The sequence below is a fragment of the Pecten maximus genome, chromosome 6, assembly GCF_902652985.1.
Source record: "Pecten maximus chromosome 6, xPecMax1.1, whole genome shotgun sequence".
In the NCBI taxonomy this organism is placed as follows: Eukaryota; Metazoa; Mollusca; class Bivalvia; order Pectinida; family Pectinidae; genus Pecten; species Pecten maximus.
Window position 1 is genome coordinate 26,493,721 of NC_047020.1, and position 24,822 is coordinate 26,518,542.

Here is a 24,822-nt window from a genome sequence, read left to right on the forward strand (position 1 = left end):
TATTCTACCTTCTCGATGACTGTTTTGTGATTATCTCCCAATCTCATTCCCTACTTTTTCTGTTTCTTCGTGTCCATTTTATAATGACCATCATCTCTATTGTTCTGGTGGTCTATCATCGACGTTTTTGCATATCACATATCAATTCCCCTTCTTTTGTTTTTCATCTCATTTCATCTTCTTTTGAATGCCCCTCGTCTCAATTCATCTTCTTTTGATTGTCTCTCGTCTCAATTCATCTTCTTTTGATTGTCTCTCGTCTCAATTCATCTTCTTTTGATTGTCTTTCGTCTCAATTCATCTCCTTTTGATTGTCTCTTGTCTTAATTCCACTTCATTTGATTGTCATTCGTCTCCATTCAACTTCCTTTGATTCTTTTTATTGTGTCAGTGCCCCCTAAGAATTCAATGTAAGGAATAGCACTGGGGCATTTTGTGTCAGATCAGTTCTATTAGGAGTAACATAAGTATGCATGAACAAGAATTTCCCGATTGTCAATCTTCCCTTCCTAGATAGCAACACTCCTGCACCCCCACCTTTGGTGGAGCATGTTCCAGTTGATTCTATATTCAATCGCCTGTCCCGATTTTAATGACATATGTTGATTACTGACGGAAAAAATAACAGCACAAGGTTTCGAGAGATACAGATTAATGATTCAGTAGGAATTATTATATTTCCATGAGCGATATGAAGTAAGATATCTTTATGCTAGTTGATATCCCATGTGGTTCCGTTGTGGTCACATGAGCCGTATTTGACTTATATTTATATGATGGGTGTCGGCTGTGAATCAGTAGACGCTTACTTTTCCGGAGCACTTGGTGTTATTAGTCCCCTGCCGTTTGAAAAAAAACGTCCTTCCGTCCGTCCGTCCGTCTGTCTGTCTGTCTGTATGTCTGTCACGCAACACTTGTCCAGACAACTCCTTCTAAAGTACTACGTTTTTAACTTAACTTAGTACACATGATCAGTATAACATGTAGTTGTGCATCCCACATTTCATTTTTCGAAAAACCATTTTTCAAAATTGCCGCCGGCTTCTCATTGGTTGAGGCTTGTCCGGACAACTCCTCCTAAAGTACTACTCCGATTTTAACGAAACTTGGTATACATGATCAGTATAACATGTAGTTGTGCATCCCATTTTTTTCGGAGTACAAATTCCGAAATTCGAGTAAAAATTAGCTATATCTCGTCACCTTGCGAGTAAAATAGCTCAAAGTCATAGGTCATTTAAGGTCAAATGTCACTTTATTTTCGAAATTAGAGCTTGTCCGGGGCTTATTTCACCTACGTTTTACCAACTAGGTATACTTCTGTATTTTTTTTTTTTTTTAAATAGTTGTTGTCCGCAACCTGAAATAGTCTTCCTGTTGTTCTGTTGGGAATATAGTTTTGTATATCTATTGAAGTTCTGTCGAAAATAAATGGGAAATAAATAGGTGCACTCCTAGGTCTGGCAGGGGACTGTGTATTGCTGTTGCAATACTATCCATCCTTGTTCTCTCTGAGCTCTTTCAGGAGTCTTCATGCACATTTATATTGTGTCTTCGTTTAATCGATTTTGAGTATGAATTATTGTTTCATAATTGTGTAAGTATTGTTTGTTGCTTTTAAAATGTATACATACGGTATTGTGTCATATTCACTTTTATAACTTGGTAAAATTAACAATACTGATAACCTTGCATCGACTTGGTCGTTATAGCCTGAAGAAAACAATCTAATGTTGTTGTTTTTTTTTGTTTTTTGTTTTCTTATTGAAACCTATTTGCAAATAAGGCTACCAACAGAAAGCAAGCCTTTTTCTGTTTTGTCATTTGCAAATTTTCGTCGCCATTTCTGGGAACATTACCCTAGAGATCGTTTTCAAATCTATTGAGATTTCTTTAAATTGCTATTTTCGCACACTTAATTTTTATCCCTATCGCCAGAAAGAACAGCTGGGCTTCAAGACATTTCATAAAATTGTTAAATGGCAAATTGTGAAAAACAGATATAAATCACTTTTGTACATAATTAGGCTGAAAGCCACTCTCATGTAAAAGGAAAGTTCAGACATATCAACATTCTTATTGTCTTTGATTTATCACATGGCCGATTTATTATTATCACTATCAATGTTAACGTTACTAATATTACAGGAAAATAGATAAAAGATAAGGATCATATCGTTGGCGTCAAAGTCACTCTTTGACTGTTTGTTAGCTTTGTTTAGGTTAAATTGAATTTTACCTAATTATTGTTTAGTATTATTCAGAGTGTTCATATGTTGTACCATTACCAGAATAGAGAGGCACCTGCCTGATAGGATGTCATTTCAATCGTTATACGTCATATCACTAGAACATTATTTCATTTAAAGCTAACAACGCAAGTTAAAATAGTTTGGAGATGTTCTCTGGGATTAATATATATATATTCCGGTCACCATTTCTAAGGAAGTGAAGGCCGCGGTGGCCGAGTGGTTAAGGTGTATCGACACTTTATCACTAGCCCTCCACCTCTGGGTTGCGAGTTCGAAACCTACGTGGGGCAGTTGCCAGGTACTGATCGTAGGCCGGTGGTTTTTCTCCGGGTACTCCGGCTTTCCTCCACCTCCTAAACCTGGCACGTCCTTAAATGACCCTGGCTGTTAATAGGACGTTAAACAAAAACAAACCAAACTAAGGAAGTGACATACATTTCAGTTGGTAATCTGCTTGGATACGAGACTGGGGACCGGTGCCTATAAAAGCGCGATACCTGTCAAACCGGTTTCCATTGTGACATTGAACGCTTGACGTGTAACTACGTGAGTTGAGTATCGTAAATACACGTACGTGACCCGACGACCCTCTTCTGAAAATAAAGAGTGCACTCACCTGATAACATGACAGTGGTGTGAAAATGGTCAGTACTTATTCTACAATACTACATTCCAAATTATGTACAAAATAAAATAAAAGGCAAAACAACTTAAATGCCGCAGTTTACATTACACGCATTTCTTTCCTCTGCATTCCACGTGACCATGTTGGTTTCTATTCTATTCACGCAAGTATTTGTAGACAGTTTCTCAATCTTGATCACGTAAATGCTTAGCGAGTAAGTACCACGTATGGAATGAACGTGCTAGATATATGTATAATATTTCATTTTATTATTTTATATTTTACACCTGGAAATATAGTAGGCTATAACACAGGAATTTATTCCACCCCTGAAGAAAGCAAGGTAAGGTTTGTATTATCTTAAATGTGTAGACACGACTTGTTTCCCCATGTGAACTTTCATTGGTTACGCTATTTTATAGTACGTACATGCTTGTGTGTAAAAAATGATTTTTGAATTATTTATTGATAATACTTACACTCATTTATTATATTTACCTCTTCAAATTCCGTGTCCATTGTCTGTGCTATTCAGAAGAAAAAAAGCTAGTGTGTTTCGTAGCGTCTTTTTATAGTGTAGAGATATCGATGTGTCGCGATGCGCTAGCATTGGTATAATGATAGGCGGACTTGATGTTGATGTTGCTGGTTTAAAGTATCGATTTAGGTTACAACCTCTACTCGCGACTCTAGGTTAGAACATTAGTCCGGGGTGACTGTTAGATGTTGTCAGTTGGTGATTCCCTCCTCCTTTCTCAACACGGGCTTGGGACCGTGATAGTCGGACTCCCGTGCACGCGCGCTTTTATAGGCACAGATTCTAGGCCTCGTATCAAAGCAGACCTCAGCTAAAATGTGTGCCACTTCCTTGGAAACGGAGACCGGAAGATATATATTTATCAAAACGAAAGCTTTATAACTTGCGTTGTCAGCTTTAAAATGTCAGGAATGGTTTTATATATTCGAGTGATTGAATCTTGTTATATTATAGTATCAGAGGTTCATTGTTACCATATGTGTGACATTCACTAACTTACAAATAATGACATGGCAATGGCACACATAGGGTGTATAACTTATCCAATGTCTATTCAGAATTTAAATTTTTTGACTTCCAGTATGCATTCCTGAAGAATATAGGAAGGGTTTTACGACTGTATGGTACAGTTGTTCGTTATTGTTAAGATACTTTCTTAAGGTAGTATTTATATTCCTTTACATTTAGAGCATATTTAGAGGTAAATAAGTTTGGGAGTGCCAATGTTGTAGAATAAAAAAAGTATATATATATATATAAAAAAAAAAAGAAAAAAAAAGCGAATTATTACTTGTAATTGGTATTTTTGTCCTTGTTTATCATTTCAGTAGCATGTTCGTCACATAATATTTTTGGGAAAGTGTGTTATTGTGGAATTGACGTTTTAAATGACACAAAATACATAACAAATACTGCTAAACATACACAAAGATTGGTCAAACAACATGGCAGCCATTATATATTTGACATACAATTATATACAGAAGACCTAATCCAGTGACAATGTTGAAATGACAATATTTATAAAAATATCGCCATTTAGATGATTACGTAACAGATCGATCTGTTTTCATATTCAATACTATACTATCAATAACATCATCATGAATATTGCATGCTAATTTCTTTTTATAAATTTCTATGAAATATCATATAGCGTGTGATGTGTTATGAAGTTCTATGAAATAGTATGTAGCGTATGTATATATAGCACGTTCTTGTTGGGTAGTGTCCCGTTACATGTGTAAGCCTGTATATGTATGGTAATGCTACATTGATCTGTTAATCTCAAGGCTCAAGGGGATAGAGAACTAGAATTTGATAGGAACGTTTATTTTATATTTACATTCCTAATGTGGTTTGCTGATATGAACATACCAAGTGAAAACAACAAACATATGACCATGAATACACTATGAAAACCGTATGAAAACATTGTCTCTCGTGCAAATCATCTGATTAATCGGGTCATATTAATATGCCATCAAAAAGATAGTCCGCCTTTCAATTATGAAATACATGTATTGTGTTTTTGTTGCAATTTGTTCACATAAAATAAATATGATTTGAATTGAATGATTGTATTTAATATTATTTTTACTTTAATACTTCTTTCTTTTTGTTTTATACAAAATTAAACAAAAAAGACCGGAAAATGCGTAACGACATTAAAACAATGGCGTGGTGCATAGGCGGGATCTCCCAGCTGTTCTAATAATTTGGCGTTTCGTCGTATACATGACAATTTTTCTTTTTAATAAAATTTCTCGTTTTCTCGATATAATTTTTTTTAAATCAAGGTTATGTAAATATATGAATTGAATAGATGTTTTTAATTTTCATTGCGGCTTGTACAGATTAGTCATGCTGGCGTTACCTATGTACGATCTAGTGATATTTCAAATCTGGCGTTTTGATGTCAAATGGCCTAAACCAGCCTTTCAACTGACATTTAATATGTTTCACTAGTTGCATCACTATAGTGGCGAATGAACTACATCATGATGATTACGTATTCCTAGCCGTCTGAGGTTTTCGGGTTTAGAAATAGTGCACTGAAATGATTTACTTTTCTTCTTGTTTTTTATTCTGGTTGTCCCGCAGATATAATTGTGAACATTACGTAACGTGCTAGGTAGCGTGATGTGTTTCCATTACCTAAAAGAAAAACGGGAGATGGAATGTCGTAAATTTTCAGAAACCTTCGAGAATGGAAAGTGGGCTAAACTATCGTCTGCTTAAGGACGGCTTTGGCGGGATAATTACAAAGTGTTCTTTGCAAACCAGTTAATTGATACCTGAAATATGCCGATTGCATGTTTAATTCAATGATGAAGACGTTTCACTTGTGTGTGAACACGTGTTATGACCAGGTGGTGCAGCGCTAATGTGCGTTTCATACAATATTGACAAAGCTCTACCGGTCTATATTGTTAATATAGAGTGATACCCGGCTATGTACATAGTGATGGTATACCAGCTTGCTTCTGAATCATAGAGGGTTAAGCAATACTGGTCACACAGGGATATAGATCAGGGACTGCCAGGGAATCTTCCAGGCCTCCTCATCACCTAGTGTTACCGATTCGGACAATCTGCAATGAATAAGGTAAATTCTTAATTAACCTATACCAATTCCTTACTTTTTGTATACCTGAGCACTCAAACTGTATCTTTTTCGCCATATAATGGTTTTTAGTCCTCGTCCTACAGTACAGATACATGTAATTGCTTAATAAATTACGCATCGTTTATTTCAGATTTTTGTTTACAAAATCAACATGATGTTTGTATTCCGAACTCTTTCAAACTGGCATAAATGTATCATCATTAGCATTCATGTAAACAAGTGTCTAATCAATATGTGATGATGACCAAAAACGCTATTGAATATAAAGCATATAAAACTGTGTTGCAATCTGTTCAAATGCTTCTTAGTGATAACTTTCCTGATAAATCCATATGTATAGTGTAACGTGAATCTCAATTGGTGTCCTTGTGTAATGTTATCGCTCTTCGTGTAAAATTGATGATTCAATAAACATTGAAAATGTGTAATTAAGTGTTTAGGAAATTTTACCTCACTAGATATAAATTGTAAGCACATATATTTGACACCCACTTATAATAAAGCAATGCAATTTTGTTTTGCCACGTCTTTTTTTATTTAGAAACGATGTGACCGAGCGAAAAACTTACAAAAATACTCTGAGTATATTTTATGTTCGAGTTGACAAATTCTCTAATTCAGTAAAGTGAATAATTTTTTTCAAAAAGAATTAGGGCTTAGGGTTCTCCCGTATCCTATAACAATACATATTGATATATAGAATGGATATTTAATTTCACTGTGATAACAGTTTTTTTTTATTTATTCATTCTCACTAATTTGTCTTCCTTGTTGTTTACGGTAATTTTACCAATATAATGCTCTCTATATCTTTAGTATTCTGTATTCTGGTGACATTGTCAGTAAACATTACATTATGTCCGAACTATAGTACAGTAATGTTATCATCCAACAGAGCATATAACGAAATATAATAAAGATATACTTCCCTACACTCTCATCAACCCTACCAACACAACGGAGACAATCTGAAAGGATACAGGGTACAAATCTACTAGTATTTCCTTCCGTTTAGCTCAGTCATATCGACGCTATATTGTTTTAGATATCGAATGTATATGTGGACCTCAGAACCTAAGATACATCCGTCCGAATATGTTAACGACTATCTACGACTTTTGATGATTAAATAAGTTTTAGCTGTTGTGAAAGACTGAAAATAGGTATAAATACTTACAGGTTGATCAATTTATTAAAGGTTAATGAATATTTGACATTATATGTATATAAATTGTTTTTAATATCAATCACACCCAATGCCTTTCCATCGTGGTATTCTCGAATGCAGTTTAAACAGATTTGTTAGGAAGGATTGCCTGAAGGGGTTTCCATGTTCCTTCACAATATTTTGTCCATTCCCAATCAGATGCTTGTCATGATGTTAGATTTTGTAACAATACATGTATGGCAGGTTTTAATTGTAAATAGTGACACAGTCGCTATCTAGCTTCGCGCTAGGAGGAATTTCCCTTTAAGTTAAGTCCGTAGATCAGCGGACCAGCAAGCCGAGTGCGGCTGGTCCATCCCCAGGTAGAAGCCGAATATTGTGTTTCCTGTAACACAAGACATGTCCGTATTTTTTATAATACAAAACCAGCTGTTCAAGATGTGTAGCTCTAGTCTATGAAATCTTGTCATAAGTGCCGCTATACAAAATAGCGACTTTGTTTTCAAAAGTTTACTAACTTCTTTTTTAATGTTCTCCCTGGGCATGGCGCAGACTAAGCTTGCCGCAGTCAGGTTTGTTTAGGACAGCAATTTCTCACATGACATTTGTACCTTTACCTAATAATCTAGAGACAGTGTAACAACAAAGGATTGTTTTGAACCATGCCAATTATCTTTTCTATACTTATTGAAAGATTTCAGGATGGCATGGATGACAATTTTGATCTGATATTAGCTTGAGAAAGGACTGAAAAACGAGGTTGTTTTAGCTTTGCCAAAGGCTAGAGGATGAAGATTACTTTGCCCTGTCTTTATACATATGTACCAATGGTGTTATTTTCTGCCCTTTTCCTCCACACAGAATAATATAAGTACAACTCATAAGACACGCATTTGGCAGTTGTTACGGTTGGAAATTAATAATTTTTCATTAATAAAATTTCAACGCTTGCAGGAATCGATATATTAATATCTACTGCGAGCTTAAATCTAGCAAAACGTTTCCTCTTTCTGCTTTGCACTATCTGCAATTACAGACGATGTCAGTGTTTATTAGGTCGGGTACAAGCGTGTGAGATTTAAATAAATCTGTTTTGCTTTGATCAGTTTGAATTAATGTGAAAATTTAAGTTGATATGGACATTCGTTGTGTCCTGCGGCAACTGGGATTAGTACTTAGCGATATTGGCTTGTGGAGGGATTAGTAGCTGTACTGGGGAGGGATGTACTGAACTACACGAGGACATAAATCAAGAGATACCTCATATATACTCACCTGAAAATAAATGATTAAAAAGTACTTTTCATTATTGTTTTCCAAAAAAAAAAAAAAAAAAAGGAGCAAAGAATGATATGTCAATGTTAAGAATACAATCAAATGCTTTCAACTCAATTTGTGAAGCATGCAATAGTTGTAGTGGTATATAGATTTGTGTTGAAAATATGTACACCTGGAACAAAAATTAGTACATAGTTTTTGCAAGTAAGTATCTGTTTTTAATTTACACAGTTGCGAACATGTATCGTCGTGTAATCAAAGTTACCCTGTCCCCTAACTGACCTGTTTGCTTGCCCTTGTGTTAATGTACATGTATGGTGATACAATGTACTTACACTAAACTTTCACTTGCTTCCGTAACTGCTCCTTTGAAAGGGTACCACTACTTTAGAAATTTTAACCAAACATCGGAGAGGAATTATTTTGCTTTAGCTTCATTGGATTAATTTCAAAACAATTGCATCAAACATTATCTTGGCGAGTGTAGCTATTTTATCAAATATTAATCTGATGTTACCGAATTCATTACAAGTCGTTCTCTTTGGTTCGTTACATCTAAGGTTTTAACAGCTTCTACAATCATCAGCTCAAAACGTTAATTAAGCAAGGAAAAAAGCTCTTACTCGACCTTGATGTCATTTTCATAATCGGACGTTTGTGTTTTTCTTTCTGTGGTATAGATGTATTATTTTCAATATACATGTATACAGCAATCTATTCTCAAGACGTAACACACCTTACTACGTTTCTCAAATTTTCTGCTTTAGTCAGGGAAGGTAGAACTAAATGTTTATATCTTTATTATATTTTATTGTACTCAGGAAGACCAAATATGAAAATGATGTACAATTTACGACATTTGTCAAAAAAAGGAAAGGGGAGACAAGTTCATGTTGTTACAAAATTGTTACCCCGAAGAAGATCGACGTTCATTTGGTACTTAATCGGTAAATAAACTATTCAATGTATTTTTTATGACATTATCCGTCCCCTTGCACCATTTACCCCGTCAAAATAACCGCCATTCGGGAAAAAATGAATTTATTTATTTTTCCAAGATGCGTTCACATTTTAATCTATCTTCTAGTCATTGAATCAAAGTGTGTGTCCACTAAGTATCATGCTTCTATAAAAATGGGCAGCTGTTGGTAATATTAATGATATTATTTAGCAGTTATCCGTTCCACCAGTTGGCATTGTCACGGCATACGTGCATCTGTTGAAAGATAAGTCTTAGCCCTGTAAACAGAAAAGTCGACCAGCAACAGCATGCATAGATTCTGAATCTCATGCAAATCAAATACTGCAGCCGTATCTCCAACAGCAAAAGATAGGACGATGTCATGACGACCTAATTATTCGGTTTTCAGCAGGCATATCTCGGAATATGACGTTATAAACGCACGATGCAAATTAAAATGACGACAATAATTCCGAGTGTGGTTTTATATCACTTTTAAACAAGAACAAGGTTTTTTATTTATTTTATTTTGATAAGACATGTACTTATAAGCATCAGCTAAACTGCATGCCGTTTCGGATGATAGCGCGATTCATGACATTTTTCTATAATGCAATGGAAGTTCATATGCCTGTATAACAAGGCTTCAATACGGGTTTAATAAGTCTGAGATATGTGCATGGTGCAATATAATTTTGTTTAGTTTTGGGGCTTATTCATTAAAACATTGCGTTAATGATTCATTTCCCCGTGTTTTGCACAAAATAGTCCGATAATGTACAGTATATAATATAAACAGTCTGTCATGCAATATTGAATAAATCGAGCCAAGTAAAGCCAATATGTTATTCATGTAGTTTATATTGTCGGCAGTTTGTCTAAACACTCAATTACAGCATTTTTACCTGAAGCCAGAAAATAAACTGCTGGCTGATTGGTCAATTAGTAGACCAATCAACAGGTTACAAGCAATACGTCGAAGATTGCAATCGATTCGATGAAATATCATTTGACCTCGAAAAAGGTATCGTCGATACACAATGAATGATAGAAAATGTAATACAATGGTATCAAATTGTTCCTGTCATTCAAAATTTCCCTGAAAATGTAAACCTTCAATTTCAAAAAGTTTGGAAAAGGCTTGAGATAAGAGAGGGGACAAAGGTAGTCGTGAGGTTTGTAACAATGACCAGTAATTGTTCATACCATCTACTTTTATATTTTGCATATCGTCAGAAAAATTCCCGAAAGTTAATTTATTTTCTACCACAATAAGATTAAGTGGAATAAACTCTAAAAGGGTTTTGATTAGTTGACACGGTGAGCTTTTACCGGGATTTATTTTTTAATCACGTGGTTCAATGCGTTTTGATTGACTAACACTTGAAGACTGTTTAATGAGGTCCCGGAAATGATTACTCACAAAAAGTAGTTCGCAGTTTTTGTTGTAATATTTTGAAAATATATTTGTATAAAGACTTTTTTGAGTATATTGCTTTGAAAGGAATACTCTTGCTTATTATTTGTTATGATTAGTAATAAACTGTAATATTTTCATACATACATTATTGTATCCGAAATTTTCAGTTTTTTTTATATTAATTAGCGGCATTTCACTTTAGATCATATCCTTACACCCCATCTGATATTGTTAAAAGAACACAGATGGACACAAAAGGTCAATTCATCCTAAAAATAGCTTTTCTATTGTGCCAGTCACACAAACTCCTAGTTCTTGTTCATCGTATTTCTTTCAATCTCGTCTTTATTTTTTCAAAGTTACAAAAAAAAAGCTCGTGTTTTTTGTAACGTTTGAAAAATAACTAACTCGACTGACAATACCACAACCATTTTTTGTGTAACCTCTTTATAATTTCCGTGGAGTACTTGGTGTAGTACACGTAACTAGTGTAGTAACTAGTGTAGTTCCTTGTGTAGTACATAGCGAAGTAATTAGTGTAATACCTGGTGTAGTATCTAATGTAGTACCTAATGTATTACCAAGTGTAGTACTAGTGTAGTACTAGTGTAGTACTAGTGTAGTACCTAATGTAGTACCTAATGTAGTACTGGTGTAGTACCTAGTGTAGTACTAGTGTAGTACTAGTGTAGTATCTAATATAGTACCTAATGTAATACCTAGTGTAGTACCTAGTGTAGTACCTAATGAAGTACTGGTGTAGTACCTAATGTAGTACCTAGTGTAGTACCTAATGTAGTACCTAGTGTAGTACCTAGTGTAGTACATAGTGTAGTACCTAGTGTAGTACATAGTGTAGTACCTAGTGTAGTACCTAATGTAGTACATAATGTAGTACCTAGTGTAGTACATAGTGAAGTACCTAATGTAGTACCTTGTGTAGTACCCAGTGTAGTACCTAATGTATTACCTAGTGTAGTACCTAGTGTAGTACATAGTGTAGTACCTTGTGTAGTACCTAGTGTAGTACCTAATGAAGTACCTAATGTATTACCTAGTGTAGTACCTTGTGTAGTACCTAGTGTAGGACCTAGTGTGGTACATAGTGTAGTACCTAATGTAGTACCTAATGTATTACCTAGTGTAGTACCTTGTGTAGTACCTAGTGTAGGACCTAGTGTAGTACATAGTGTAGTACCTAATGTAATACCTTGTGTAGTACCTTGTGTAGTACCTAGTGTAGGACCTAGTGTAGTACATAGTGTAGTACCTAATGTAGTACCTTGCGTAGTACCTAGTGTAGTACCCAGTGTAGTACATAGTGTAGTACCCAGTGTAGTACTAGTGTAGTACCTAGTGTGGTACATAGCATATTACTAGTGTATTACTAGTGTAGTACCTAGTGTAGTACTAGTGTAGTACCTAGTGTAGTACATAGTGAAGTACCTAATGTAGTACCTAATGTATTACATAGTGTAGTACCTAGTGTGGTACATAGTGTAGTACCTAGTGTAGTACCCAGTGTAGTACCTAGTGTAGTATCTAGTGTAGTACCTAGTGTAGTACCTAGTGTTGTACCTAGTGTAGTACCTATTGTAGTACCTAGTGTAGTACCTAGTGTAGTACCTAATGTATTACACAGTGTAGTACCTAGTGTGGTACATAGTATATTACTAGTGTATTACTAGTGTAGTACCTAATGTATTACCCAGTGTATTACCTAGTGTAGTACCTAGTGTAGTACCTAGTGTAGTACATAGTGTAGTACATAGTGTAATACCTAGTGTAGTACCTAGTGTATTACTTAGTGTAGTACCTAATGTATTACCCAGTGTATTACCTAGTGTAGTACTAGTGTAGTATCTAATATAGTACCTAGTGTAGTACCTAGTGTAGTTCCTAGTGTAGTACCTAATGTATTACTTAGTGTAGTACCTAATGTATTACCCAGTGTATTACCTAGTGTAGTACTAGTGTAGTATCTAATATAATACCTGTTGTAGTAACTAGTGTAGTACCTAGTGTTGTACCTAGTGTAGTACCTAATGTATTACCGAGTGTATTACCTAGTGTAGTACCTAGTGTAGTACCTAGTGTATTACCTATTGTAGTACCTGGTGTAGTACGTAGTGTAATACCTAGTGTAGTACATAGTGTAGTACCTAGTGTAGTACCTAGTGTAGAACCTAATGTATTACCCAGTGTATTACCTAGTGTAGTACTAGTGTAGTATCTAATATAGTACCTGGTGTAGTACATAGTGTAGTACCTAGTGTAGTACATAGTGTAGTACATGGTGTAGTATATAGTGTAGTACCTAGTGTAGTACCTAATGTATTACCCAGTGTATTACCTAGTGTAGTACTAGTGTATTATCTAATATAGTACCTGGTGTAGTACCTAATGTAGTACCTAGTGTAGTACCTAGTGTAGTACCTTGTGTAGTACATAGTGTAGTACCCAGTGTATTACCTAGTGTAGTACTAGTGTAGTACCTAATGAAGTACTGGTGTAGTACCTAATGTAGAACCTAGTGTAGTACCTAATGTAGTACCTAGTGTAGTACCTAGTGTAGTACATAATGTAGTACCTAGTGTAGTACCTGGTGTAGTACCTAGTGTATTACCTAGTGTAGTACCCAGTGTAGTACCTAGTGTAGTACCTAGTGTAGCACATAATGTAGTACCTTATGTAATGCCTATTGTTGTTCGTAGTGTAGTACCTAGTGTAGTACCTAGTGTAGTACCTTATGTAATGCCTATTGTTGTTCGTAGTGTAGTACCTAGTGTAGTACCTAGTGTAGTACTTAGTGTAGTACTTAGTGTTGTACCTAATGTAATACCTAATGTAATACCTAGTGTAGTACATAATGTAATGCCTAGTGTTGTTCATAGTGTAGTACTTGGTGTAGTACCTATTGTAGTATCTAGTGGAGTACCTAGTGTTATACCTAGGTTACTACTAAGGGAAGTACCACCTGCCTTTTTTTTGCTTTCTTTTCAATAAGAAATATGGATAGTTATAAACAACTATTTTCATTCTGCGGGGAATCTAAAGGAGCGAGCGAGAGGCAGCTTATAGGTATAATTGTATCAAAGAAAGAGTGCAAACGACTAAACCTTCACAACCGCTTTCTTTTCATGGACGTAGCAGTGACTTATGTGTTTTTGCAATGTACATCATGATAAAGAATTGGCGTACGATGTAGCAGCGGCTGACACCGTTCCTCCTTAATGCCCGGTCGTGAAGCACTAATAATGCGTGCAGCGTTAATGAACTCCGTACATAAGAAAAATAACGATCTTTACTTCCGAGGTTAATTAAAATCATATCTGATATATATGACAATGTACCCCATCCTTCAAATAATAGATTTCCAAATCGACTTTATGCGACATTTCATCAATATAGATGTAGACAACAATGGTACTAATGCGCCACCTGGTGATAATAATATCAGACTTACATTTACCTAACGTAACCCCAATCCGTCTCTTCCTTTGATTAAACACGTTGATCCATATCCTCTGTCACGGACTCAGATATCTAGAGTTATTCATAAGTTATCTATAATTCAAGTTTTTCAGAAATAAGAATTTGAGGCCTCGAAGATGCGTTATGTTGGGTTTTTTTTTTTTGTTATTTTTTATGAGTCTTCATAATCCATGTACAACTTCGTTGAATGCTCCGACACATTTTAAATGTTTTGATATGATTTCAAACAGTATTCTGTACTGCTTAAACGATGGATTTTCATATGGTGCTAATGTTGCCCATTTTCGTCTATATCCTCATTTTTGATTCATGATTTAAAAGTTGTTGTTTTTTCATTACTCACTTTACTGAATCATTTTCAATATGTTTTATTCCAACATTGTCTTTCATTTATCTGCTAGGATGTATTCTAGTATATATGATTTACAACAGCTGTATTGTCCTTTATTCCCGAATTACCTTATTACCATTCGTCATGTCTGTATAGAAAGATCCATGTTCACACATATGGAAATTACGGTAAAACTGAAATGAGCTTACACTATGCTACATAAGGAACAAACTAAGATGTTTGTGCTTATTTTGACACATTGATTAAATTATTGAATTGTTGTTGAGGTTCGGAGATTCTCTAGATTATTGTATTTGCTGTTACTAGACCTTTATGTCATTGCATGAGTTCAATTCAATTCATTTATCATCATCAATAAATTTCATATATTATGTCGTATTTTACCAGTCTCTAATTTTACGACATGAGCATTTGTTTCGAGCCTTCACAAGACGTCATAATATGGCGCTTACCGGTCCCTTACCGCTAATTCTGTAGGTAAGAGTTATTCAGTCACGCCACAGAACATGCTTTTCAGGAAACAAAACCGACCGTACCGTTATGTCACTACCAACCCTCAGACCTTAGAACAATATCCGTCTTGACATTTCATTCTACTGCTCGTTTATCCTAATTTAAACATTCAGAAAACGAAAATTTAACAATAGTGGTAGTATCTCTATTGTTTGACACATTACGTTTTTCGAAAGTGTTATCTTGTCAAAGGGATTAACGCAGCTACTGATATCGCTTCTGTTTCTTCCATTAACACCTGCAATGTAATTCTGTGGAAAGTTCAAACCCACGACATGTTTTAAAAGCGATATATTTAGATCGCTGAAGCACTTTGATCGATGAGGTTGCTGATGGCTTGAAAGTTGGGCCTAATTTCTGGTGCGGTGGTTCTTCTGCAGAATGTCAACAACTGCTTATGTGCTATATAAAGTGCTCTAGGACACAACAACAACGCACCTGCCCACCCCCAGGTTAAACGAGTAGACTGGTCTTAACAGATAAACTGGGTGATTCTATTACCTCGAAAGGAAGTATAACAGATTCGCAGTGCTTTTGATTGAGTATTGACAAGTTAAGTAATTAGCTGGTCGCTGGGAACGGAACATGTTTTACAAGTTGACTTCCAATGCTTGGCCATGACAGACAAACAAAGATCCTCTCTCTTGACTTGTACACAGAAAATCTGTACGATGGACGACCTTGGATTAAAGATGCTGTCCAAAATTCGGGGCCAGGTGAGATCACATGACATATATAAATGTATATATACATATATTCGATTTTGAAACCTATCTCTGCTAATAGTTTTCCTCAATCATTGATAAGGAAAACTCTGGTTTTATACGAAAGCATCACATCTGTTGCTTCAGGCGAGGTGCTATCCATGATCTCCTAATGATAGTTTTGGACGTATGGTAAAACGACGCTGACAATACTATTTAAAGGATGCGACTGGCTGTCTTGAGAAAAAATCAGAATACTTAAGCTGGCAATTTACGAAGTAAATATTTGAATTATTTTGAGGCATGTATAGGTAAATATGGTCAGCGCTGGGATGTGAAATTCCCATGAGAGCTCAAGCTCGTGTCTTTTGTAACTCTAAAAAATAACTTGCTATAGTGAAATAAATTCCATATCCAACAACGATCCGTTATGTAAGCTCTATTTATGCCACAAGACTATAGAATGATTGATTTGACCTGTTGTTGTTGTTGTTGTTGTTGTTGTTGTTGTTAAAATATGATTGCGCTTATTTCACTTTCAGTATCCAATGTTCTAGCTTAATAGTAAAAAATGTTGATGCGCCATTGCAATAATCTGTTAAAATTGGTATTGTGCTAAAATGCGAGTCAACCCTAATTAGAACTTTTACAGTATATACTTGAAATACCAAATATTATGTCGATAGTTTTTTTTCTAACAGAATGGTTACCATAGAAGCAACGTCCTTGTTCCCAATAAACAACTGTTCTGGTCTTCTAACAACATTAAAATGACGGCTAATATGCATTGTTCTAACTCCTACTAGTATGAAGAAAACACAAATGTAGTTTCTTTGAATAAGATCATCTCATGAACAAAGACGTTCTACTCTACAGCGTAGGTTTTAAATGGTGTATTTTCAATCTTTAAATGTATGATGTGCATATATACCTTTCTTTTGCGGAATAACAAATTGGTGCACACTCTAAATTGTGTGGTAATTCCATTAGAATCCGTGTTATTTTGTGTTTCGGTATGAGACTGTCTAGCATCACACACAGTATAGTTGGTAATTCGTGGCGGATTTAATCGCACTATATATCCTGTCTTTGGATATAGCGCGAAAATAAATTTTAAGCGAATATCTATATATATTTATGTACAAATTTATATAGGTGTTTGCAGCAGAGCCACGAAATAATAACCCCGTGAAATTGAAAAAAAAACTACACAATATACAGGTATTTAATTATCTGGTTTTTGTCTTCTTCTCAAATTGGTTGTCAAAAGAAGCAGCAAAGTCGGATACGAACGGTCAACCGTGGATATCCGATGGCGAAGAATCATTGTCGAACACTTCAGTTAACGTGTGAGTGTAAACTACATGCAATGGTTTCAATATTTGACAGGGTCACCATTATATGGGCAAAAATGATAACAAGAGCGGCGAGTGTATGGCGTATAATGTATTCCGAAGTATGAAGACATCAACACCGCAAAGATGGTTCAAGACGCATTCATTACAGATTATGTCAGGTGTTACATAGTCAATCCTAAAATAACTTTCTGTAGAATGTACGCCACAGGCATGCTACAATGAGACTGATCTTCACGTTTCAGGATTCAGCACCTACCCACGATTAATGTGTGTATGACCTTCCTAGAGTGGTTGAATGACCGTGCTGTCGATGATCGTTGACAACTTTGTGTCTGTGTCTCTGGAGCTCGCTGCAATAAATCAGACCTTGCATTATCTCGGTATTAAGTTATTGACTAACGTTACTGGAAGTTATTTTCCAGTACCAGTTCGTTTTACAGGTGATTTGGGATTTGTGAAACAAATATCAAACTCAACATCTTGTAAAGCTAACACGTCGTTGCGCCATGAGTTGATATTATACCGTCTTTTACACGTAGCCATGTGTTTAGTGAGCGATTAGGACAGGGTGTCAAATAACGTTTTAGCAAAGATATTTATTATACAGTGTACATGATGAAGTGTTTTTTCAATGTTTAGCGATAATGGTGTGAATATAATATTTTATAAATTCCATAACATCAATAACTAGGTTAATTCATGCAATGTTTTATGTTTAAATTATGTTGTTTGTTTAGTCAATGTCATGTTTTTTACAGTCGAGGCGGATTAATTTAAAGTTTTATTTTCCATACTTTCAAGTGAAATACATATAACGCATACAGAGTATTACGCGAGCTTTCATTTCAGGTAAAACTTTATTTTGAAAATGAAGAAAAATAAAAACAAGAAACACTCGTTTCCTCCTAGGGAACAAATTGCGTTAGGATACTAAGAGGATTATTTACATATGGTTTTGAAAACATTCTTCAGACTGACTTTACGTCCTAAATATCAACGTATCGTTGGTCAAGTCACATTGTTTTGCAGTTGAAGGTCTACGTCGCCTATCAGATAGGACGTCACTTATATTGGGAACCTACAGCCACTTCCTCGTCGGAAACCCACGAGACTCTGCTCTTGTAATGCGAGTCAAACAACAAAAGCACGCGGGTTACTGACGATGCAGCCGATTACGTTTTACAAAGCTGGTGGTTGCATGCAATGTAAAACATAAGATAGAACACAATTTTAACATACACACCAGAATCACTGACTTCATCCTTTCATCCAGAAAATCTTATTTCTGTTCGGTATTATTCCTAAATACGACTGCTACCTAGTTGTGTAAAATGAATCTTCGTTCAAACTGATATTTTATCATTAAATTAGTTACATGTGTCAAAGATGCCAAAATATAATGAAAATCGGATGTTGTAGTAGGCAGAGCGAGTAAGATTAAGATGACAAAATTTATATTTGCGCTACAGTGGCATTATATAAACCTAGAAAGTTCCATTCCGAAATGAGTATAAAAACAATGCAAATTACACTACTTAGCTCGTATAGACAAGAACTGACAGGAAATGTAGATGATATTTTCATCTTAATTGAAGCATTAGTTTGTACAAATTGTACCACATTTTGAACAGAATCGGATCTGCTTGTCTGAAACTTAAATAGGTATCGACGACAAACACAGGCAAAATGTCGTCAGGTCAATTTCAGGTCAATATTTCCAGGTCAAATTGAACTGAAAAAAGCGGATTAGTCAATTGAGGTCAAGAAATTGACCTGAATTTGAGCAGAAAATGACCTCAAATTGACATGAACATTTCACCTTAAATAGGGTTTGAATGATGTTTAATGCCGTTTGAGCTTTTGATTTATTGATATATTCACAGTCCACAATTTCCGCCTCGGCTGAATTATGGTTGTCAAGCACAGCATGTATCGACATAGATTTAGTAGTGACGTGATCGACTGTTCTATAGGAGCTGTACTCTTTAGCCATTTGTTGTTATCCTACCGCGTGGAGAAATTGAATATGCACCCATTTCCGCAATATTCAATTTAGTTTTTGACAAAATACTGACTTGACGTTAGCTTTTTTTTTTTGCAGAGATATTCGGGTAACAGGAGCAAAACACTTACATTGCGTTCATCAGTCCTTTCAAAATGGCGCCGTCTCGTTGACGTTTCGTTATGTCACAAAGAGACGACGTCATGATTGTTTTACCGATTCCCGCGCTTATTAAGCCGCTCAGTCTTTTTTCACTGTGTTCACGGTGTTACATTGTATGAACGCAGTCAGAGTTTACTGATATGAAGAAGGGGTGCAAACATATTGACATGAAAAATTGAAATTGACCTGAAATTTTCTTCATATGAAATTGACCCTATTTTCAGGTCAAATTCAGGTCAATATCGGGTCAATATTTGTTCTGGTCAAATTGACCTCAAGATATATTGCCTTTGTAGTAGTTTCGAGCTTTGTGTCAATCACTGTCCGCCATTTGCAGGTAATCGTGATTGTCAGAAGGTCCAGTATCGTTTTCATTGTCACCTGCAATAATGCAACCATGCAAGCTGACACGATAAACACGTAACTGGAGAAAGACGATTCTTCCCCTGATGAACAGTGTAGTTTAGCATGCATTCTTCTCTCATGAAATTCAATACAGTGGACTACACCTTTGACACCTTTGAGACTACATAATAAAGCCGGTTTGTAGAGAGTTCCGGGTTGTAGAGATTCTTCTTTTTTTATCGCTGTTGAATGCAAAACAGCGAATGAAATATATACCATCAAGAAGATGTCATTTTGAATTAGTCATGCATATGCAAACTTTTAATTTGATAACATAATTTAATAACATGGTTTAATTGAACACTGGCAAAATGACACTATGTGTATGTACATCGGTTGGAAACAATCACTGATTGTTGTTTGTTTTAAGACGGCCTTCGACAGAGTCCGAACAATCAACCAATCGAACACTTTCTACAACTGCAGATTCTCAATCTAATGAATTAGCTTCAATATATAATTGGTCCTTAATGTCGGCGGCTGTCACGAGATCTATGTTTGTATAACAATCATTTGTCCAATTCAACAAGCAACTGGGCAGAGACAAACTTGCTTTGACAATCGCATTACTTACATTCAGCGGACATCCCTGTCGCAATGTGGCTTAATTAACACATGCTGTCATTTGTATGAATAGATAAGAATGACAATTATTACAAGTGTGATTTTTATGCATTGTTAGAAAAGTAAAATGCGAAAAAAGAATGGTTCTAACTGATTCACGATATACAATACATAGGAATATGTTAATGCGGAATCGCGGAACTGAAAAAACAGTTACTTCTTGAATAATCCAATCGATTAGGTTCATATTTCTATAAATTCGCCATATTCTGGTAGTACATATAAATGCATGTTAAGACACTTGCGAGGGGCACGAATTTGTGAAACCATATATGCAACAAGTTTTTATTGTTTTGACACCGAATCGGTTTTTATGTGATATAGGGAGTTTCCTATGATTACCGATAACATTCTCCTTGCAGAAATATGAAGATGAGAGAAGTCTGTGTCGGAGTTCCAGCTACATGTCGGACGCCTCTCAGTTCGACACGGGGTCGTATGGCACACTATTTTCCCAGATACAAGAAGTATCGACGGACTCGGAGGGACCTCTGGAGTTTGTTGCACGAGTAGTCCGTGTGCTCTGGAGCTCACGTGAGTATCACATGACATGGAAATGATAATGATTGTTTAATCAATGTAATTCCTAATTTTTAAAAATAGTCAGGTTATAATCATCGTGTGGTAATGAGAGAGTCCACGCATTATGGTGTATCTGTTGTAAACATCCCGGTTCTTATATTTGGAACATGCCACCACCTGAAATTCATTACATGGCTGGGATCTTCCAGATATATCCTTATTTTCATTGTTCTTTTGATAATAGTAAATCTCTATTTTCTCCCTACTTTGCCCTCGTAGTATTGATTTTGAATTGGAATAAGTGTTTTGCTGACGGTATTCTTGTCGTTGTCGTCGTCAGCCGTAGTACTTACGAGTGGTAGTTTTACACGTTGTAAACAGCACCGTTCTCTTTATTGAACAGAACTATGTAGCATACTAGTGACTCCGTAAATCGTGTTTGTTGATAAATATATATACATTGTAACTGGTACATGTCATGTGTATGTATATTTTAAGGCATTTTTAAATCACTGGGGATTCATTTTGTTGCCCAGTGTGCAGTTAAAATTGAAATTGGATGATTAATTCTGATAATATGTAATGATGTAACATGCACAGGAGCCAGACTATTTTATTTTTACATTGTAGTACAGCTGTGGGTTCGCGATATGCTATGTGCGCACGATGTCTGCACGATATGCGCACACAGCATTGCATAGTTGTGTGATTGTATCGTGCAGGCAAATAGGCGCACGATGGGCGACATAAATAAGTTTATATAAATTTAGGAATTGTTTACAAATAAAACTTTCTGAGCGGTTTTGAATGGGGGGGGGGGGGGGGGGGGGGGGGGGGGTGATATACAAATAGTTTTTGTAATATCCTTCTTGGAATGATATATGTCAGCTTGTCCATCTTGAAATCTATATTTTAATTCCATGTTGTGTTGATATGGAAACGATGATAAACATTGACTTCGTTGACTCCGGGATCATTTTCTAACCTGCGGTAGGCTGTAATATACAGAGAGCAATGTAATGCTTGATTATTTCTATTCGTATAAATATACCCGTATGCTTACCTGTTTTAGCTGTGGTAAGTTAGAAAGTGAATATAATTACTTTGCATAAGTCTTACAAATCAATCGCATTTCTTTGTTCTCCAAAACATGCGGAAACGCCCCCGCGGCTATACGGTTTGTGCAATACAATATCCAAGACCTAGCTAGCTACTGACGTTGAACAAAATATGTACATGTAATTATGTCTGTATAGGTCTATGTAGATGCTAAAAGCTTCAATTTCCATTTTCATACGGACTAAAATCTAATAAAATAAAATGAATTGCTATTGCGATCTATATATATCATTTATATTCCGTCTGTTTGTTGTTTCCTAATATTGATCGTCTGATCTTACGAAACAGTACAGTTCTGCGCATCATATGCGCACGATTTCTGCACGATGTTCGGACGATGTATCTACGATATCGTTGGTGTGTTTAGTTTAAACATATTCTATTTGAAAATTTTCATAAAGGAATTGGACACAAGTTACACAACTTATAAACGTCCTTTTCCATAAAGATGTATACATCGGTATGTACAAATGGCAGCATAAGTTATATGATATATACAGATTTGTATATATAAAAAGCAACATTACTATATACGGTGACAGTACGCAATATCATATGCCATACCAGAACCCACATTTTACATCAAGTTTATTGAAATGCATTTAGCAAATAAGTTCGATGAGCATGACTGGGTTATCAAAGTGAATATCATACACAACATAGGCCTACACCGTAGCTAGTCAAATGTCGGTATAATACTAAAGTTAGCAGTATATAGTTGGCGTGTTGTGCGATCCCACAACTGTACTTAGAACTATACATGTAGTACACTTTTGACGTAGTAATAATGACAATGCGAATAGAATTGTCAACAGGCCTATGGCAATTTGGCACGGACATGTTCACATTTGAACGTTTCTGTAACTGTTCATACTATCGTAATTACGCTCGCGCTGATATATCGATTAAACTCTTAAACTAATACCACTGAATGAGCATGTGTTTGAGCTGGGACACAGCACTGATATTGGATCCTGCAATAGTTCAAGCCATTCACCATTATACATACAGATACATTTCACAGATATTAGGTGCTATATCAACATAAAAAGTGCATGTTATTATCATTTGAAACAGAAATTATAACTAAACCTAGAAGAATGGTAACCTTCTGCTTCATCAACGACAAACACCCTGTCAACCTATAGCAAGTCCAAACAATCATGCCTTCTGTGTGAAAAGAAACTAAAAGGCACACCAATAAATATAAAATGGATATATGTTTTTTTCAAGATCCGAACATGATGGTAACACTTATTTGCACCAATTTTGATTAATTGAGTTTCCAGCTTGAACAAAATGTGATATTCATCATTTTGGGGTAATTTCTTAATTGTGACGAGACGTATATGGAACGTAACATCTATACATGTATGTATGTGACATTCTACGTAAGATTTTTTTTTATATAAAATTATCTGACAGATATCAATAATAAGTCGAATCAATCAATTAAAATGCTGTCATTTGTATATTGTCTAATCAGAGAGCCAATGAACCTGTCACAGCAAGCACCCGGCTTGTTCTAGTAATTACATATTTCCCGTGAACTCATTAAAAAACATTTCTTTGTGAATTATCAAGGATGTTCTGTAGGAATGTTTGGAATATTACCATGACAGAAAATATCACTGTGGCTGGTTCTTCACTGTTATTTTTCGCGTCGCCGTTTCGGCTCCAAATCCTCGGCCAAAGAAAACAATGCTCTTTTGTTGGAGCATTCAAGGTCATTATCGTCGGACAAGAAAATGTATGATTTAAGAAAATAAAAAGGAATGAAAATCAATTATTACTGGCAGTGAACGACCTGTGGTACATAAAGTGTTAACAAACAACTGTTTAAGGTACTTTTATCCCATTACTACGTCCGTTTCTCAACAGACATGCCACGCGATAAAATTGGTAACAGTGTGTTATTGTTTTTGTTTACATACTGAGGTGTGTAACCACTTTCAAAGCCTCTGATTGGTCATTCGGACCTCCAACAATTATGGTCGGCTATCCTCTTGCCAATTACCACGGTCTACATTTGCTACTCTCACTTATTCATTTTGTTTTCTCCTGTCAAATCACATATTTTACAAATATATTACCATAAACACACAAGTCATTTATCAAAAATAGATTATTAACGTTCCTCCGTCACGAACCATATTTTGTCCCGTAGTGATTCGGCTCACAGAATTTAGAAGATACAATAAGATAATTTGAATACGGTACACTTGTAGGTTAATAAGTTATGGGATACACATGTTCTCCAATGAGTGTTGGCTGTTTAAAGCTCGTGTCTTTTCCGACTTTGAAAATTAACTAACTTGAGCAAAATAAATAGGGTAAACAACGGTAACTTACTTATCCTGTTTGTCATTAAATAGCGCCATGTCAAATGTATATTATTTTTTAGTTTATCACAAGCTTCATTTAACGTCATTGTCACGGATATATTATCGACTATTTGTCTCTTCTGTCCCTAGCACAGGCGGACATCACATCTATGGTTATATACTTGTACATCTTGGAATAACTGTTTCATACTATTAACTATTTAAATTCACAATTTGAATAATATTTTATACGAAATGTTAATATTCTGAAATGAATGGATGCAGGTAGTTAAAAATCATTATAAACCAGACGGCAAAGTTATTATAAAGAATCTAGCTACAGGTAGGCGATCAATATATATACCAGGATT

At 35.5% G+C, this 24,822-nt stretch overlaps 1 protein-coding gene across 1 annotated transcript in view; it reads left to right on the plus strand.

Annotated features, from left to right (window-relative positions):
* LOC117329394 (transmembrane protein 272-like) overlaps positions 1-24,822 on the plus strand; it is a 56,857-nt gene that overhangs the window by 22,170 nt on the left and 9,865 nt on the right. Inside the window, exon 2 of the mRNA XM_033887330.1 lies at positions 20,849-21,020. Within this exon, the coding sequence (XP_033743221.1) occupies positions 20,849-21,020 (172 nt within the window). The remainder of the gene's footprint in view (positions 1-20,848; positions 21,021-24,822) is intronic.